Source organism: Peromyscus californicus, unplaced genomic scaffold, assembly GCF_007827085.1.
Source record: "Peromyscus californicus insignis strain IS unplaced genomic scaffold, ASM782708v3 Scaffold_5__1_contigs__length_169319896, whole genome shotgun sequence".
Taxonomy (NCBI): domain Eukaryota; kingdom Metazoa; phylum Chordata; class Mammalia; order Rodentia; family Cricetidae; genus Peromyscus; species Peromyscus californicus.
Genome location: NW_026294573.1, coordinates 23,672,241 through 23,690,514, shown reverse-complemented (window position 1 = coordinate 23,690,514; position 18,274 = coordinate 23,672,241). Strand labels below are relative to the sequence as shown.

Genomic DNA, 18,274 nt, shown 5'->3' with positions numbered 1-18,274 from the left:
AAAAACCAAGTGCTGGGGCCATAACTCAGTAAGAGAGTGCTTCCCAAGCATGCACAAGGTTCTGGGTTCAATCCCCAGCACCGCATAAAAACAAAATCAAAGGCTGAAGACCCTAGCCTTAGAAGCTGTCGGGCTCCCTGGAGATGGAAGATTTCACTGTGTATTCTATTTGCTTTTTATCAGAATCCCCACGCAACAGATAACGTGTGACTCTAATACCAATGTAAAAGGAGCTTCAGAGAGGTCCAGAGACACCAAGTGACTTTCCTAAGGCCCCACAGCATTTGGGTTAGATGGAGACCTTTTATTTTCAGTCCCAAGTAAGGGTTGTTGGGATGGGCCCCCTTACCATGACCCCAAGTTTCCCCAGTAAGTAGAGGATGGGGCACGATCAGAGGTCACTTTGAATCCTATCACCACGGGTCCAGCGGGCCAAACTGGATCCCAAAGACCAGGAGGTGTCTGGGTGTACTTCTGCCTCCCCACTCCCTGCCCCCAGTGCTGGCCAGGAGTCCTGGTGCTGAGCTGTGTGGTGGGATTGTGCCCTGTGGTCAGGCAGTGGGGAGGGGGCAGCCTAGGGACAGGAAATAGCTGGGTTTGGGGAAGTCCATGTGGCCAGCCAAGTCAAGCGAGCTGTGGTCGCCTGGGCAGCCTGTGTAGGGGCCTCTCAATGCTCTACTTGAGGCTCAGACAGGGGCTCTTTGATGGGGAATGGGGACCCCCAGGGGCTGCCTGAGTGGGAGGCCAGGAGGAAGCCAGTTGGGAGAGGGGCTGTTGCAGGGCGGGCAAGATGGTAGCTGCTGCCAGGCCATGAAGCAGGAGAGCAGAGGTTTCTTGGAGACTATGACAGTGGTAGACTGATTGCCTGGGCCCTTCTGTGTTCCATCTCCATACGGAGGACGAGACACAGGCAGGCCTTGCCCATGATCCACAGGTGACTTCAGGCTGGTGCCCACTCTACCCTGGACCTCCAGGGTGACTATTGCCCAGCATCTACTACGTAAATCCAGGGGGTGGAGAAGTGTGTGTCCTCTGTGGATATGTGGGTGGAGTGTTAGGTGAGAGTGTCCTCCAGGTAGATGGAGATGCCACATATTAGTGGAACATAGTGCTAGGTGCTGGCCTCCCTGCATACTTCCCGCCTCATCTAGCACTTGGCTTCCAGCTGCGGCCCAAGACCATGTGACGTCACATTTGGCTCTTCATCCCACAGAGGCAGTGTTCTAGCTGCTGGCATGGCAGGGTATCCATCACATTTTTTGTAGGTCCTGGATGTCAAATAGCTCTGCAAGTGAGTGGGACTATGGCCTGTGACAGTAGACTAGCTGCTCCTTTTTGTGGCCTCTGCTTGACTTTGGGGTGATTATGAATTCCATTCAATAGGACTGCTTTTGACAGCAATTCCAATTTGTAATAGAACTGAGGCTGGCAAGCATAGGGAATAGCTTGCCACCTGGGACTCCACTTGGTTTGGACTATGCACCCGACCCTCTTCTCAAACATGTACTTGGTAATCTAAGACCACACCTGTTGCACGAGTCCTCTGTATAGTTTTGGTGCTTGTCCTGGATCTTGCTCTGTAGACCAGGCTGGCCTTGAACTCAGAGAGATCTGCCTGGCTCTGCCTCCCAAGTGCTGGGATTAAAGGCGTGCGACACCACCACCTGGCCTAAATGGTCTTATAATAATAATAATCCGGAGCCAGATATCAGAGTGAAAGCTGAAAGATCAGAGAAACAGAGCAAGTCACAGCCACTACCTCTTACCTCACCAACTCCTCAGCCTGACAGACCTGACAGAGCCTGCAAGAATGTGACTTCCTGTCTCCTCCTGCCTTACATTCCTTCCTCTGCCCTGCCATATCACTTCCTGTCTCAACCTTCCTAGTGCTGAGATTAAAGGTGTGTGTCCCAAGTGCTGGAATTGAAGGTGTGCGCCACCACTGCCTGGCCTCTATGGCTAACTCTGTGGCTGGCTCTGTCCTCTGATCTTCAGGCAAGTTTTATTTCCTAGATTATAAACAATATATCACCACACATACCTGCATTGAGCTGCACATTCACCCAGTTCCAAAAGACAGAATATATTTCCTTCCAAACAGTCATCAATAACTCCCCATTTTATGTCCCAGCGAGATGGCTTAGCAGGTAGAGATGTTTGTCACCGAAGCTGACAACCTGAGTTTGATCCCAGGACCTACATGGTAGAAGGAGAAAACTGACTTCTGAAAGTTGCTCTCTGACTTACACACACACACACACACACACACACACACACACACACACACACACATACACACACACACATACACACACACACACACACACACACACACACACAGGAATGTGTGTGCCTACACACACATACACACACACATGCACACACACACACACACACACACACACATCGCCGCCGCTGCCGCCGCCACCACCACCAAAAAACACCCACAGAAAAATACTTCCTTTTGTGGATAGTTTCTATCCAAATATGTTCCCAGATATATTTGACACTGAACTGATGCGGACACGACTGGTTTCGGGTGCATGCTCAGTAAGACAAACTGCATCCTCTGGTAAAAGACCTTATTTGCCATCTTATGCTGAGTGTAATTGGGCATGCATATGATTAAAATCAAATGCACCACAGGGGAGGGACAAGCATGGTGGGAAAATGTTACAGAACCCAAACCCGTCAATCAACATGGAGAATCACTCTTGCTAAGCCCCTAGCAACCAGCTCATCTTTCCCTTGAAGTCCAGAAAGGGCAGCCCTAACCAATAACCAGGGCCCTTCAGTATTCTCTCACTGGGGCAGCCTGCGGCTCACTTGCAGCAAACCTACCTGTCCTGTCTCTTTGCTCTTGGATAAAGTTTCCTTGCTGCTTTGCAATCGCTGTGAGCCTTTATTTCTGTTCCTTGAAAGAACCTGGAAACACCCAGTCCAGACACCGACCACAGGTGACAGAACCATTTTAAACATCAGAAGAGCAGGCTGAGAGCTTGGCCTGGGGCTCGCCATGGGCCTTTGGTGACAGCAGAACCTCTGTGGAGTGGAAACCAGCATCTGGGTGCAGCTGGGTAGGTCTCTGCAGCCACAGGCACATGTGCATCCCTGGCTGCCTGGGCTCCTGGGGACCGGTGCCCAAGGCCAGGCCCTTCCGCAGGATCCTGGAGGATGTCTGCCTAGGGAGCTGTCAAGTATTTCCCAGCAGGCAAGACTGGCCAGCATGAGGGAGCCACAGCTGGACACGAGCACCCAGCCTGTCTGCAGGATAGGGCAATGGTCACTCCAGGGGCCCAGATGGTCCAGCAGAGCAGTCAACCCCGGCATCCTCTGGCCCACGTGCTACCTCTCCAGCAGGATGGGTTGTGCAGCCACTCTTGGATGTCCTGGTCTAGATGACCTTTGGGTTTCTTCAGAGCCCAAGGTGTGAGGTATTACATCACTTAGCTGACCAGGAAGCCTGATTTTTTTTTTTAATTTTTTTTAAGACACAGTCTCACTTGCTTGCCCAGGCTTGTATCAAACTCTATTCAAGCAAGCCTCTTTTTCCAAGGCCACAACTACACGTGACTGCTAGTGCTTCTGGCTGTTTGGATTCTGATCTGAGTGTGACCTGGGCCCCCAGATACCTTTTCACCCAGAAGAATGGATTGATTATTTTTCCAATTGCTGTGACAAAATACCCTGAAAAAAGCCACTTAAGGAGGAGATGAGGTGTTATGGCTCATAGCTGGAGGCACGAAGCCGTGGTGGCAGGAGTTCCAGGTGACTGGTTGTATTGTGTCAGCAGTCAGGAAACAGTGATAAAATGCTAGTTCTCAGCCCCATTTCTCTGTTTTACTCAGTCCTGGACCCCAGCCCACGCGGCTGCCCACGTTTAGGGTGAGTCCCGCCACCTCAATTAACCTAATCAAGATAAACCCTCAAGGCACGCTCCGAGCTAACCTAACCTAGACATCCCTCACAGGTGTGCCCCGAGGCCTGTCTCCCAGGTGACCCTAGATTCCCCTCAAGCTGACAATCAATGTTAGTCATTGTTGCCACCCCCCCCATGTGTCCATGCTATACTCTGGGACACCAGGAAGTCAGGTGACATGTGCTCCTTGTCTGAGACATATGCCCAGTGTCTGAGGACAGAACTTGGACTTAGCAGGCCATCACAATGAGCAGCGGTGGGGCAGGCCATTGCAGGGACAAAGCCTGTGCCAAGCCATGGTGACCCTGGGCGAGCTCGTCACTGCCTCCTCATCTCCGCTGGCCGACACAAAAAGGTATCGAATAAGAAGCATCCACGCAGACCTCACTGCTCTTCCTTCTCACTCTGTGACAGGAACTTGAAGACCTCAGCTTCACAGAGGGCCAGGGGACATGGAGTCTCGGGAAGTCACCACAGCGGGTACGCAAACGGGACAGGGCATCAAGCCCAGCTCTATGCAATTCTCAAGTGATTCCTTCTAGTCAGGATCCCTGCAAGCCTGGCCTGCCAGGCCATGGCACACGGCAAGATGGTTCTGGGTGATATGCAAATGAGGAAGCTAGATTTAATTAGTCTGAATTTATATGAATGGAGTAAACATACAAACCGCGCCTCAAACCAGCTATTTCACGGCTATTATTTTATTAGGAGGAGGGAGTTCTAAACTACGAGTTGGTTTAGAGTTAAAGAGGTTATATATGCTGGGAGGCGGCTCGATGGGTAAAGTGCTTGACATGCGAGCATGAGGACCCGAGTTCAAATCCCCAGCACCCATATAGAAGTGGGGGCATAGTGGTGTGTGCGTGTAACCTGTAACCCCAGGACTGGGAGTGAGATGCAGAGACAGGTGGGTTCCCTGGGGCTTGCTGTCCAAGCCAGTCTAGATGGATTGGTGAGCTCCAGGTTCACTGAGAGAAATCCTTGTGTCTTAGTCACTGTTCTATTGCTGTGAAGAGACTCCATGACCAAGGCAACTCGTATAAAGAAAACATTTAATTGGGGGCTTGCTTACGGTTTCAGTTTTAGTCCATTATCATGGTGGGGAGCAGGATGTCACACAGGCACACAAGATGTTGAAGAAGCAGTCGAGAGTTACAGAGAGGGAGAGAGAGAGAGAGAGAGAGAGGGGGGGGGGAAGGGAGGGAAAGAGAGAGAGAGAGAGGGAGAGGGGAGAGAGAGAGAGAGAGAGAGAGAGAGAGAGAGAGAGAGAGAGAGAGAGAGAGAGACTGGGGCTTGTTGTAGGCTTTTGAAACTTCAAAGCCCCCCCCCAGGACACATTTCCTCCAACAAGACCATACCTCCTAATCCTTCTAATCCTTTCAAACAGTTTCACTCCCTGGTGACTAAGCATTCAAATAGATGAACCTATGGCAGCCATTCTTATTCAAACCACCACACCCAGTCTCAAAATCTAAGGTGGACCGTGATAGAGGAAGGACACCTGATGCTGAATTCGATCTTCCATATTACACACACACACACACACACACACACACACACACACACACACACACACACACACACACACAGATTAGGTAACTCCCGAAGGTGGTGGCTCACACCTGTGAGCTCAGCACTTGGAAAGCTGAGGCAGGGGGATTGCTGTGAGCTGGAGGCCATCCTGCACTATAGGGTGGGACTCTGTCTCAGAAAAATTAGAGAAAAGTAATGAAGGTTTGTTTTGGGGTTGAACAACACAGTCAGTGATGGGCAGTGGGTAATGCAGAAGGGGCCAGGCTTCCTGGTCTGAGACAGGAGGCAGTACACTGTTGGAGGGAAGTCCTTCGAGCACCGGAGAGGGAGTCCTGAGGCCTGGCTTGGGCAGCGGCAAGCACTTTCTCCCTGAGCCACATTAGGCATCTTAGATTTCTGGGAGGCCGTGGGGGTGTGGAAATGGAGCTCACACAGTTCCTGATTTTGAGGCCAGGGAAAATGTCTCACATTTTTAAAACACAAATATTTCTTTTTCTGCCCTCAATGTATATGCTGAACTTCCAGGTGCCCCCAGCTGTCGGCCCCATGGTGGCATGTGAAAGCCTCCCTTCTCTGGGCAGCCGCATCATTCCTGAAAGCCTACCTGTGGCGTATTTTGGGACTCTTGTTCACTAGAGGAGCAGCACAGAGAAGGCGCCTGTGCGCTCCCGGGGGCACAGACCGGCCATTCAGAAGGGAGCTGAAAGGCCGGCTTCATACGCCCAGCTGGGCGCAGCAACAGGCTCTGTCCCCTGAGCCACAGGATGGTGCTGGCTCAAACTCTCCCTGTCCACCCTGCCAGGAGCCAGAGCTGCACCTCTCAATGAGGCCACCATCACAGCCACCATTGCTGCTCCTCATGTGACCTAGATGGGACCCCATTCATTACTACATAAGTTAACTAACTTCTTCATTTTCTTGTCACGGTCCCTGGGCCTTGGGGATGGGAAGGGCACTGAGACAGAAAGGACCCCCATGCCAGGGTGGCAAAGACAACCACACAGCACAGAAAGAATATTTGCTGCAATTTCTGGGTACTGTGCAGCCACTCTGGAGAAGAGAGACACCCCCCCCCCCCCAAGCAGTGGAAGGGAGGTGTCAGCCACCCAGAGACCTCTGGGTTTGCAGAGGACTGAGAACTAGGGACTGACGAAACCAAATGGGAGAAGGTAAAGGGAGTGATTTTCTTTAACATAGACACCCAGGGGAAGATGTCTTGACTCTGCTCTTGAACCTGCTGGGTGGCTTCAGGCTAGTCATTGAACCTCTCTGGGCCTCAGCTTTGGCGTATGGAAAGTGGGCTGATAGACTGCCTGACAGGTGTGTGGGCACACACAGGAGAGTGACAGGAGTGATCATCACCACCAGTGTGAGGGATGACGCCATGGTTGCTGAAGATGTAACTGTGGACTAGGTCAGTTATGCCTGGGGATCTTCTAAACCAGTCTGTACCCTTTCCCTTCCAGAGTGAAGGGCATAGTGCACAGTGAAGTGTAACAGTGGCAATCCCCTGCCTCATCTTCCTCCGCTGTCTTCTCATTGCCTCCTCATGTGATCCCACACACGGCTGGCTTTGTTGTGAGTGTTACCAAAGATAGTTCAGCCAATCCCTCAGCCTCTCTAGCTAGCTCTGCTAGACAGCACTGGCACTGTCCCTACCCCCAGAAGAGGGGTGAGGCACAGACGATGCAGTAAGCTGCCCGAGGTCACGCAGCGGATGATCCGGCTCCCATATCTGCCATTAGCTACTATCCCCCGCCCCGCCCCGCTGCCTTGCACATGCTAAGCATGGCCATGCTAGTTGCAATTAATCTGGGAGAATTGTGCTGGGATGGAGTTAGTGAGAAGACAGTGCTGGGCAGTGGCGCTACTCAGCCCAGCGGTCTTTGGAGAGACTTGGCTCAGCAGGAGAGATGGTGTGTGTACGGAGAGGTGACTAGGAAGCACGTTTAGTGAGGAAACCGGGCTTAGGATTGTGGGTGGGGAGGACTTAGGTGTGGAATGAGGGGCAGTGCAGGGCTAGGGCCTGAGTCCAACAGACTCAAGTGTCCCTGGGTGGTAGGTCCAAGTCAGCCCGGGCTCTGGCCAAGGCAGCCTCCCCCCGACCCCCCACCTGAGATTTCCTGAATTCCAGCTGTGGCTTGAGTTGCTTCTGCAGGCAAAGGGGCTCTTGTGGCCAACTGCTCCCACCCCCCCTCTCCAGGCACACACACCTCCATTCAGCCTGGCCCCGCCCCCGGGGTTGGGGCAGGGGTGCTGTCCCCTGCCCAGTGGGTTGATAAGACGGCTCCCTCTGGCCCCTCTGGTGCGCCACTGCTGTCCCTGTTGCCGCAACCATGAAAGTCACCCCTGGCCCAGTCTTTGCACTCTGTAGCCTGCTGCTGCTGCTGCTGCTGCTGCTGCTACATGTCCCTGATAGCCTTGGCCTCGTCCCTCAGTCCAGAGGTAAGGGGACCATGGATGATGGGGACACTGGATCCATGGCCCTTGACAAATGGCAGGAGACAGAGACAGATGGAGGCCAAGTGGGAATCAGGGTTTGGGGGTGTCGGTGCAGGAAGGGCAGTGGAGATAATGGTGTTAGTGAGGGCTGGAGCAAGTGACCCTTAGGGTTGGTTACACATGCTGCAGGGACCAGGAACCTCCAAAGAGCCAGCCAGAGCCTGGAGCGGTACCAGGCCCAGGGCTCCGTGAGTGCAGATCTGGAGACCAGGTGTCTGTTTAGCTTCTACAGCCTTTCTGGGGCTGGGCTCTCAGGGCCTGTGCTCTGGCAGCCCTCAGATGCTCAGTCACTCCAGTACAGATGGGGAACGGAGGCCGTAGGATGAAGACCTGCTTCAGCTTGTGCCGTGAGATAGCCCCAGAACCACTAGGGGTCAGGCCCTGGGATATGGCCAGCTCTGTCTCTGGACCCCAGTTCACCCATTTGGAGGCTGAGCTGGCAGGGGGCAGATTGTCAGGTGCAGAGAACCCATGGCACATCTTTCATTTTTTTTTTTTTTTTTTTGTGTGTGTGTGTCCACAGAGAATGGGCTTGTTTCCGTGTGTTGGGGCAGGGCAGGGCAGGTAGAGCGTCACAGCCCATCTCAGCTGCAGGACCAGGACAGCTGGTCCTCAGCTTCATCTCCCTCTGCACAGATGGGAAATGGGATTTAAAAAGTGCTGCCCCTGCCCTGGGGTCACAGAGCAGTTGAGTCAGCGGCTGAACCCAGGCCCCCCTCCCTCCACCGCTGGCACCTCCCAGTCACTGGTGCTGCCTTGGGGTCTAAGAGACACTGTTCCAGGGGGTGCCTTGGGGCCCACCTGGCCAGGGCGACAAGGTGGTGCCAGGAATTCCTTGTCCCGGGAGGAAAGTGACTCCGAATTTGCTGATGACAAGAGGCTGTGCAGATGGGTACCATGTTGGCTCTTAAGTCGTGCCCACCCAGGAGGCCCCTCCGTGTCCTCCTTCCTAACCTTTTGCCAGCAAGTCCCGCTGGCCTCCACACACCTTTGCTTGTTCTTGGAGGATCCTGTGAAGAGGTGCCATCAGCATGCTGCTCAGATGAGGGAGGCTCAAGAGGGATGTGTGGCTGAGGACCGGAGGGGTCTCCATCTTCCCCCAAACAGGCTGAGGGGCGTGCCTGAGACATACACTGAGCTGAGAAGCTAGCTGGACCACCGAGGCCCACCCTGGACTCCCTGGAGCCTGAGGCCACTCCTCTGACATCTCCCACTCTCTGCTTTCTTCTCCCTGCCCTTCCCAGGGCACCTCTGCAGGACACGACCCACGGACCTGGTGTTTGTCGTTGATAGTTCTCGCAGCGTGAGACCCGTGGAGTTTGAGAAGGTGAAGGTGTTCCTGTCTCAGGTCATCGAGTCACTGGATGTGGGACCCAATGCCACGCGGGTGGGCTTGGTCAACTACGCCAGCACTGTCAAGCCTGAGTTCCCACTTCGGGCCCACGGCTCCAAGGCCTCGCTGTTGCAAGCTGTGCGCCGCATCCAGCCGCTGTCCACGGGTACCATGACTGGCCTGGCCCTGCAATTCGCCATCACCAAGGCCTTGAGTGATGCTGAGGGTGGACGGACCAGATCTCCTGACATCAGCAAGGTATGGAGCCCTAGATGATGGGAGTAGGAATCGGGGCTGATGCCATAGAGTTCTCCAGGCCTTTCCGTTCGGAGCATCGCCTGGTGTCTCCCCGTCGGTCAGCTGTTTTAGAGATGGAAGGTTATCACAAGCATCATCCTGTGGAAACGGCAGAGCTAGGGTTGGGATATTCCTTGAAGGAGAGAAAAGCAGGCCAGGTACTTATGCTCTGGAGAAGGCAAGGACTCTGCAGTCTCGCCGTCCCATACCGGCACTGTCACTCTGAATATGCTACTTTTAAGCACAGTGCCTCAGTTTCCCCACCTATGAAACTGAGTAATGATAACCTCTCTTGCAGCTTGGCTCAGCAAGGTGCCTGGTACCCAGTGTACCCCACACGGCACCAGTGTACTATGCTTGGGAAGGTGAGACAGTCCTCTGGGTCCCCGTCATGGAGGGTCCAGGAGTGTGCTGAGCAGTACACAGGTTCTCCACCCACATTGCCCTTTCTCTGAGTCTGTCCCCATCCCAGCTCTTGTTGGCCTGAGAAGTCACCATTTCCCCGCCCCGGGGCCCTGGCCCAGGGAGTAGCCCCTCCTCACTCCTTTCTGTACCCCACTTACTAGCTCGCTGTAGACCAATGCCTGAAGCTGATGATTCCATTTCACACACAGGGAAAACAGGGTACAGAATGCTCCAGCAACGTGTACAAATTCTCAGTGTCAGAAGTGTCCAGTGGCTGACACACAACCCTCACCATCCCCAGCCCCCAGAGAAGTGTCAGCAGACGGCTGCTGGTCTAATCTGTGGTGCTGCTCAAATAATTTAGCATCAAGTACTGGGCAGGGGCCATGGTCATACTTAGAGGATGGGGTAGCTCCAGGCAATGCTGATGGAGAGAGATGATGACCTGTGCCACTTGCTGCCTGCACATCTCTAGAGTACACTGGTTCCCCCAGATCAGACTAGAGGCCGGAGTGGGCAGGTGCGGACAACACTCCCCCAGCAGGTCCCAGGGAGGCTGCTGGGGGCAGACACCTGGTGGGACCTTTAGAAGTCTCAAGGTTGGGCAGAGGCTCAGCAACTAAAAACCACAGGGGGCTGGGTGGGGTGTGACAACTCAGAGTCACAGCTAGGCTTCCGCTCCAGGTCCCTGAGGGGAGGAATGTGCCGCATCACTTCCCAGGGGACTCTGTGCTGGTTCTAAAATAGTGGTTGACTCTTAGGGGCTACTGCTGGTGAGTCATCTCACTCACCCCGGTCCCATGCCTTTCTGCAGAGGCAGAGACCCCGGGTAAGCAAAGAGAGCTGCAGGGAAGGAACCCCACTTCTGGCCCAAGCCTGCCCTAACTGCTTTACAGCCAGGCACGAGGACACTGCCAGGCTGGGGCCCCTCTTCCTTGGGTACCGAGCAAAGGCCTGCGGGAGGGGAGTAGTCGGCAGTCTTTGCTTCTCTGGGAAGGGTAGGTGTCATCCTGGGTAGTGGAGGAGGACAAAAGGACATTTCCTTCAGTGGGTTGGTTCTCTGGATTGGGGCGGGTGTGTGTGTGTGTGAAAGGTGTGTGTGTGTGAAAGGTGTGTGTGTGTGTGAAAGGTGTGTGTGTGTGTGTGTGTGTGTGTGTGTGTGTGTGTGTGTGTGTGTGAGAAAGGAGCCCAGCTACATCCTGGAGGCGCCCCATCCTCATTCATGAACCTCGGCTTCCCTCTGGTGGTCATTATGCGAAAATGCACGGGGCTAGCTCCTTGCCTAGGTAATTTCACCCACGCTGATCTCCGGGACCTCAGGGAGATCAGAGGCCACAGTCACCAGGTCGTGGTTCTCAGCAGCTGGAGGCCCCAGAAAGCTTGAGTGTGAGGAAGACACCTGGCCCTGTTTGTAGAGTTCCTGTTTACAGAGTCTCAGGAGGTGGGACCCCCGGACCCCAGAGCTTCCTACCTGATGGAGAAGGCTCCAGAGGCTGGAGTCGGAAGGGAGACACCTCAGCCCTCATCTCCCACAGTCAGAAGAAGCCTGCAGCCTCTGTGGCTAGTGGGACCTCTTTCCTGGTGTGTGTGTGTGTGTGTGTGTGTGTGTGTGTGTGTGTGTGTGTGTGTGATGGCTGCCGCCAGCCCTGTGCTCCTGAGCGAATTGCAGTGCTTCTCAGACCCCCGGCTCCTCTGTCTTGAGGGTTTTCTGGAGCCGGCCCTCACATGCCCCCGCCACTCCCCCACCCCCGCGTGCAGGTTGTCATCGTGGTGACTGATGGGAGACCCCAGGACAGCGTGCGGGACGTGTCTGCGCGCGCTCGGGCCAGCGGCATCGAGCTGTTCGCTATCGGTGTGGGTCGCGTGGACAAGGCCACGCTGCGACAGATCGCCAGCGAGCCGCAGGACGAGCACGTGGATTACGTGGAGAGCTACAATGTCATCGAGAAGCTGGCCAAGAAGTTCCAGGAGGCCTTCTGCGGTGAGCGGCCGGGAGGGGCGGGGCCGATCAGGCCTGGGGGCGGGGCCTGGCCCGAGAGGTTGGATAGAAGGAGGGTTAAGAGTCAACACAGGGGTTGACTAACTCTGGGGACCACAGGACCGGATCGAGCCAGTCTCAGAGCCCGGCCTGGGATGGTGGAGTTGAGGTGAAGAAAGGGTGGAGACAGGGAATAAGCGTGGGAGGGCGGGTCTGGGGGCAGAGCATAGTAGACTGCCGAGTGGGCATGGGGGGGCGGGGCTAGTCCTAGGGGTGGGACTGGGACAGGGTGACAGGTTAGGGACAGGTGAGACCAGAGAGCCGGGCTGGGTATTGTCAAAGACTCAGGGGTGAGGCCTCCACGACTTAGGAGTGGAATCCAGAATAGGCTGAGGGTGGGTAATGAACCCAGGCTGGACCAATAATAGAGGGTTTCAGATTCTGCAAGGTCCCCAGCCTGCAGTTCAGGAGCCTTTTTATAGGATGATCTTGCAGGGACCAAGGGTGGGCTTGAACCCATTAGGGGAGCATTTTAAAAACAAAACAACAAAACAAAACAAAATAAAAAAAACCCTAACCTACCTGGTAGATCTTGGTACCAAAGGTTTCCATGATGCAGGAGGGTGCAGGGGCCTGGGAAGGTTTGGAGTCCTTTGTGGAGGGGAGGTGGGCTTTTGTCTACAGATTTCTTGGGGGATGTGACTGGTCAGAAGGCGCAGAGTTGGACCAGGGATGAGGCTGGGACCCCCTTTTCCCCGTGTGTGTAATGGGGCTCAGAGCACATTCCTTACCTGACCTAAGTGGGTCATGCAGGGCACAGCACTAGCTCCCAGCATGCAACAGAATTTTAATTGTGGGAGTTGTGCATTGAGCGTACTGCTGTGTGAGTTGTAGATACACAGCCACAGCAGTGGACAGAACACCCGAGGGGGCCTGCTCCCGTGGCCTCTGCCATCGCAGGGGCCTTGACTTCTTCTTGGCAGCGTTATCCCCTTCTTGGGGGATCTTACTCTGGCTGCAGCATACCACGCTGGGTTGAGAGTGTGGGATCTGGACTCTATCCAGTTTGGGGTGCGTGTGTCTCAGTTCCCTCGAATGTGCGGGGGGCCGGTCTTCACGGGCAGGGAGGAGCATTTTGGCTGAGAAGTGCAAGCATTTGTGAGTGTGATATCTGAGCCTCCCCTTGTCTCCCCAGTGGTGTCAGACCTGTGTGCCACAGGGGACCACGATTGTGAGCAGGTGTGCATCAGTTCTCCAGGCTCCTACACCTGTGCCTGCCATGAAGGCTTCACCCTGAACAGTGATGGCAAGACGTGCAATGGTCAGTGGTTGGACCCGGGCAAGCCCTGGGAAGGGAGGTGGGAGAGGGCTTTGGCTGCACCCCAGGAGACCCATCTGAGGCATTGTACCCTCTGCTTCTGGGCCAGTCTACAAAGTAGACAGATGCCTTCTCGAGCTTGTTAACCATGAGAGGTTCTCTCCCGACTTCCGACTCTCTCACCGCACCAGGCAGGGTGTGTTGAGGTAGGGCGAGGCAGAGATCCTGAGGTGACATCTTGGGGCCACCAGTTTTTGAGCTGCCGGATCTACCAGCTGTTTCTGACGCTGTAAAATGGGGCCGGGAACTCTGGCTTTGTAGAGGGAGTCTTGAGATACAAAGAGGGGTGACCCTTGAGTCCAGAGCTTGCACACGGTGGAGTGCCCAGCTGCTGACGGGCACGGGTGAACATGTCCCCAAGCTGCATCCCCTGGTCACTGTGCCCTCCTCAGTCTGCAGTGGTGGCGGCGGTGGCTCGGCCACCGACCTGGTCTTCCTCATTGATGGATCCAAGAGTGTGCGTCCTGAGAACTTTGAGCTGGTGAAGAAGTTCATCAATCAGATTGTGGACACCCTGGACGTGTCGGACAGGCTGGCCCAGGTGGGGCTGGTTCAGTACTCAAGCTCTATACGCCAGGAGTTCCCGCTTGGCCGCTTCCACACCAAGAAGGACATCAAGGCGGCTGTGAGGAACATGTCCTACATGGAGAAGGGCACCATGACTGGCGCTGCCCTGAAGTATCTCATAGATAATTCCTTCACTGTGTCCAGCGGGGCAAGGCCTGGAGCCCAGAAGGTGGGCATTGTCTTCACCGACGGCCGGAGCCAGGACTACATTAATGACGCTGCCAGGAAGGCCAAGGACCTTGGTATGTGCTGTCTGCCTGGCTTCTGGACCCCACTGATGGCCAGGGACACCCATAGGCACAGCTCTACTGTAGCTTGCCTCAATGGCTTCTGATTAATGTTTTAAACCCAGGTCATTTCAAATAGGGAGGTGTTTGTTAGGTCAAGTCTCATACCGATGATAGAACTGAGGCCCTGGAGGACCGAGTGGCTTGTCTTATGGTCCTTTTGTTGCTGAGACTTACAACTTTCCCAACAGAATTTGGTTCCCAAGAATGGGAACTGTTGGAAAACAACTCCACTTTGAGACAGGCTATACCATTTTAATTAAATGAGGAAAATAAGAACCACTAGACAGATATTTTGAGGGCCAGATAGCGCTCGCATCACAGACATGAACAGGGACACACAGCAGAAGCTCAGACAACATAGCAGATTTATTTGTTCTTGGTACAGGCATTGCACCTGCAATTCCAGCAGCTGCCACCAGGAGGTGCCATTGTGCAGGCAGTCTAGGCATTCCTCAGGAGGCCGAGTCATCTGCCTGCGGGCCCTGGAGGCCAGCCTTCTGTGTTTGGTTCCTCTGACAGGCTTTAAGATGTTTGCGGTGGGCGTGGGCAATGCTGTGGAGGATGAGCTGAGGGAGATCGCCTCTGAGCCCGTGGCAGACCACTACTTCTACACAGCTGACTTCAAGACCATCAACCAGATCGGCAAGAAGTTGCAGAAGAAAATCTGTGTGGGTAAGTGAGGCCAGGGGCCATCCAAGGGAGGCGCTCTGCGGGGAAATGAGTCACCCTGGATCTGAGTGTGGCGTGGGTAAGGCAGAGTGGCACACTGGTGGCAGCATCAGCAGTGGGCTGGCTAGCTTGCTGCTGGCTGAGACATACTAGTCCCCCGTCTTTGGCCAGTGCTGTTCTCAGTGCTCTGCACATCTGTTATTTGCCACATTTGGTAGGAAGATCACGATCCTGTTTTGTAGCCAGGAAAGCTAAGGCGGGAGGGGTGGGGCCGCTGTTGATTGCTGGAGCTAGGACTGAACCTTCCTGCCTCTCTCGATGTCTTGGCCCACGGTCCGATCCTTGCGGTGAGAAGTCTGGGCTCCTGGACAATGGAGAAAACCTAGCTGGTGATGTTTGCAAGCATGAGGACCTGATTTCTATCCCACAAACCTATCTAAAAATCAAACCAAACCAAAACAAACACAGCCAGAAGGCTGGAGTGGTTAAGAGCACAGGCTGCTCTTTCCAGTGGACCTGGCTTGGACTCCCAGCACCCACATGGTGGCTCACAACTGTCTGTAACTACAGTTCCAGGGCATCTGATGCCTTCTTCTGGCCTCGGAGGACATCACATGGATGTAGTACATATACATACATGCAGGCAAAACACTCACATACATAAAGAATACATTAAAAAAGCTGGGTATGGCATGCTTGTAATCCGCATCTAAGGAGGCAGAGCCAGGCAGATCCCTGGGACTTGCTGGCTAGTCAGCCTAACCTTCGTGGTGAGCTTCAAGCCAGAGTAAGACTTGGTCTCAAAAAATTAGACAGATGGCAATACCTAACATATGTACATGCATGCACATAGGAACACACACACACACACACACACACACACACACACACACACTCCAGATGTCAGACCCAGATGTGCCTTCAGCTAAGATGACTTGATTATCCCCACATAGCAGGTACTCAACCGAGTCCCCTATCAGGGCTCTGAGGACAACTACAGCTCACTCTTCATCACTCCTGGGGGTACCATCTAGGGTCCCCGATGTCCTCCTGCTATTCTGGTCCCCCTCACACCCCCAAGTCTCCCATGTGTCAGCCCCAGCAGTGACTGGCCGCCCTCCCTCCCACCGCTCAGCAGTGTCCACCCTCCCTCTTCTTTCTGCTGCAGAGGAAGACCCGTGTGCTTGTGAGTCCATAGTGAGGTTTGAGGCCAAGGTGGAGGATCTGCTGCAGGCACTGACCAGGAAGCATATCCTTGCTCAGGCTGTAGAGGGCAGGGGTGGGGAGGGCTGGAGAAGCATAGAGGGCCAGGATGCTGGGGGCATGACCACAGACAGTCTGGTTCTAGATAGAGGCTTGGGGCAGCCTCCTCCTGCTAAGGCCTGGATTCTGGCTAAAAAGGTTGGCACCTGACTGGTAATGGGCCTTGTCAAGCTCAGAGGCTCCCGTATGGCAGGGAAACTGAGGCAGAAGCCAAGTTCTAGGGATGGGACACAGAATTCTGGACCTACTCCCCAAATATGGAGCTCATGGGCTCACTTCTCAGGCACCCGGTGACATGGTAAACCCCAGCCTTTACTCAGAGGCAGAGCCAGTCCTGACAGCTGGCCCGTCTCAACCAGTGCATGGTAGGAATTCCCCAGGATTAAGCCTGAGAATGATCACAGATGAGTACTCCTGGGATTTGGTGGAGAGGGAGGGAGGGAGGGAGAGAAAGTCCTGGATGTAGCTCCTGGGGGAAGCCAGAAGTGGGGTTAGGTCATTACTCCCAGCTCCGACCACCTGCGCCTGCCCTTAACTCCAAGTCCACTGGAAGCAGTGAGCAAGCGCCTGGCTGTCCTGGAGAACAGAATCATCTAACAGCTCCTGTGGTCTTGCCACCTCCCACCCATCACATGGCTCACAATCCTGGGAATGTCCTCTGTAGCTGGAGTTAGTCTGGCTTTGATGCCTTAGTGAGGTAGCCTGGGGAGAACGGCTGTAGGTCTCCCCAACCTCTGGCGTCCTGGGGCTGGGAGCAGGAAGGACGGACGCATGCTTGTACCTGCTGGGAGTGCATGACGATGTCTGTGAGTATGTGTGTGCCTGGGCACACTCATGTGTGTCTGGGAGCAGGGACGTGTGTGCACAGGTGAAAATGTAGAGAATGAGTGTGTGTGAGACTGTGTGTGCATTTTTTTCCAACCAAAAGCTTAATATATTCCTGTTTTTCCTCCAGTTACTTCTTTAGCCTTTCTTGACTCTGAGTGATTTTTCTGTTCCTTGAGGAGAAACAATTCAGTGTGGTTCACTGTATACCCTGGATGGGATTAGAGGTGGTGACTGGGGACCAGGGGGAAGGATGATGCAGGTGCACATGCTGGGGTTGCTGTGATGAGGCGGTTGTGGGGACAGAGGCATGGTGCTGGTGAAGCTGACAGTGGTCACACCAAGACCAGATCAGCTCATGCCCTGCCTGCTCATCTTCACAATCATCCCCGTGGTCTCAGTCTATACCCCCAGTAACCAGCCAGAAAAGGCTGGTTCCCCCACTTAATGGAGGGGAAAGCTGAGTGATAATGAGACTTCTGTCTGTGGACTGGCTCTTGCATCAGGACCCCAAGACAGCAAAAGAACACGGTGCCACAGGGGTGGGAAGTGGTACCAGTTAGGAATCATCTGTTTGGGCATTCATTTTTCAGGTATCAAGTGTGTACACAGCCTCCATGTCAGGCGGGAGGGAGAGGGTGGCCTTGAGAGAGACTCAGTGAGGCAGAGTCTTCCCATCACCTTGGCCCTACCTGGAGAAGAGTGTGGCTTTAGGTGGTGCCTGGGTCTGTGTCTCTCTGGGTTTTCTGGGAACCCCGGGTTGGGTCCATTTGAGTGGGGAGATGGGGAGGTCCCCTGAGCCTGGGTTGGCCTGGGCCCCTTTATGATTTCTGCTGCCTTGGAAGCTCCATCTTCTTGTGTGTGCCCACTGCTCTGCAATGACAGCAGCAGCCCCTGAACAGACAACCACTCCCAATCCTTTGTGCTCCCCGTCGGCCCTTCCTGAGCTCTGCCAGCTGCACTCTGAGCTCCAGTCCTCTCCTCTCTGACCTGGAGGGTTCCTCCTTTAGACCCCTGGCTCCCATACCACTCAGCTCCCTGGTGACACGATAAGACCCATCACTGCTTTGAGTCTCCAGCCATGGAAAGGAAATCTGAGCCCTGTAGCCTGGCCTCCCGACAATGTGGGGGACATTCTCCAGTCTCAGCAACACTGCTGAGCTTGCTACCGTGGCTCACTAGTCTGCACAGGCTGGGCTACCTGGGCCTCTGGCATGGGCCAGGAACCTCCCCCAGCCTGGACATTTGGCTTGCCCCATGTCTGTTCCTCATAAGGAACTCAGTCCACTGGGGTCGTTCTGACATGATGCCTGTG

The 18,274-nt window shown here is 54.5% G+C and overlaps 1 protein-coding gene across 1 annotated transcript; it reads left to right on the top strand.

Annotated features, from left to right (window-relative positions):
• Positions 1–7,773: 7,773 nt before the first annotated feature.
• Matn1 (matrilin 1) lies at positions 7,774–17,078 on the top strand. The gene is made up of 8 exons (XM_052716548.1): positions 7,774–7,897; positions 9,199–9,545; positions 11,748–11,970; positions 13,163–13,288; positions 13,738–14,154; positions 14,722–14,874; positions 16,040–16,120; positions 16,682–17,078. Exons 1-8 carry the CDS (start codon positions 7,789–7,791, stop codon positions 16,729–16,731), a joined length of 1,506 nt encoding a protein of 501 aa, XP_052572508.1. The 5' UTR covers positions 7,774–7,788; the 3' UTR covers positions 16,732–17,078.
• The last annotated feature ends 1,196 nt before the right edge of the window (positions 17,079–18,274 follow it).